This window comes from Sinocyclocheilus anshuiensis, unplaced genomic scaffold (assembly GCF_001515605.1).
Source record: "Sinocyclocheilus anshuiensis isolate Anshui unplaced genomic scaffold, SAMN03320099.WGS_v1.1 C32477080, whole genome shotgun sequence".
Lineage (NCBI taxonomy): Eukaryota > Metazoa > Chordata > Actinopteri > Cypriniformes > Cyprinidae > Sinocyclocheilus > Sinocyclocheilus anshuiensis.
The window spans coordinates 1-1022 of record NW_015616927.1 but is presented as its reverse complement, the minus strand read 5'-3'; the positions used below and the strand labels follow the sequence as shown (position 1 = coordinate 1022).

The 1022-nt window shown below is 40.5% G+C and overlaps 1 protein-coding gene across 1 annotated transcript; it reads right to left on the bottom strand.

The window, feature by feature from the left end:
- Nucleotides 1-76: 76 nt before the first annotated feature.
- On the bottom strand, nt 77-1016 carry LOC107682685 (testis-specific gene 10 protein-like). Its single transcript, XM_016478850.1, has 4 exons — nt 991-1016; nt 813-917; nt 474-656; nt 77-353 (listed from the first exon to the last, which is right to left on the bottom strand). Exons 1-4 carry the CDS (start codon nt 1005-1007, stop codon nt 323-325), a joined length of 336 nt encoding a protein of 111 aa, XP_016334336.1. The 5' UTR covers nt 1008-1016; the 3' UTR covers nt 77-322.
- Between the last annotated feature and the right edge of the window lie 6 nt (nt 1017-1022).

Sequence of the window (1022 nt, the reverse complement as noted above, 5' to 3'; positions counted from 1 at the left end):
AAAAAAAAAAAAAAAAAAAAAAAAACTACAAAATTCTATTAAAATTAATCAAGCAGAATCAAATTTTTTGTAGAAATAAAAAGCCATTATCATGAAACCCCTCCACAGCTTTACTGTGTGCGTGTCAATGCCAAACAATTTCAGCAAAACAGTCAAAATCACAGTAAACAATTGATTTATTGAAATACATGACCAATGTCACGGTAAATCTTATAAGATCTTATACAAGTCTATTGATTGTCTTCAGAATCAAAGACAAAAGCAGATCAAATCAATGAATGACGCCAGCCAAAATATGGAAGATTACAGTATTGAGATCTTCTCAGTCATAAAGGTCCCTGAAAGTCAGACTCCTGTTAAAAAATAAACAGATACAAATATTACAAATTAACGAACAAACTGAATAAAACAAGCAGTATGGCCACTTGCTACTTATTTAAATCTAGAATGACAAATCCGCCACTGGCGAGCACCTGTCAGGGTAATGTGACACAAGCGGTGTCTCAGGTGTGCTGTGATGAGAGCGTTCTGGAGACAATGATCTGTGAGGACTCAGAGAGCGATGACGGGAAGTGGATGAGCAGCGCATAGTGGAGGAGAGGACGGGAGAAATAGCTGAGAGCCCTTGCCTGCGCAGCTCCTGTACTGCACGCTCCCTAATAAACACGGACAGGACATTCAAATCCTTAGTCTTTACTCTTCAAACCACATATAAACAAATACAGTCAATGCTGGAACTGGAACAACATGAGGATGAGGATGACAGGTTTTTCATTTTTGGCTGAACTGTCCCTTTAAGGTTTGCATCTCACCTTTCAAAGCGCTCAGTGGCCAGGTGTCTCTTGGTCATCTCAACATCTGCCTCCAGCTGGGTTGATCGTGTCCTCAGCTGAGCCATTTGCCTACTCTGAGAACTCCTAGAGACAGGGAAGAAGACAGTAAGTGGAAGACGAAGACAGAAAGAAAGACATGTGTACGTGCTAAACTCACACTTTGCTGTCAGCCATGCTGAGTTTGTCCTT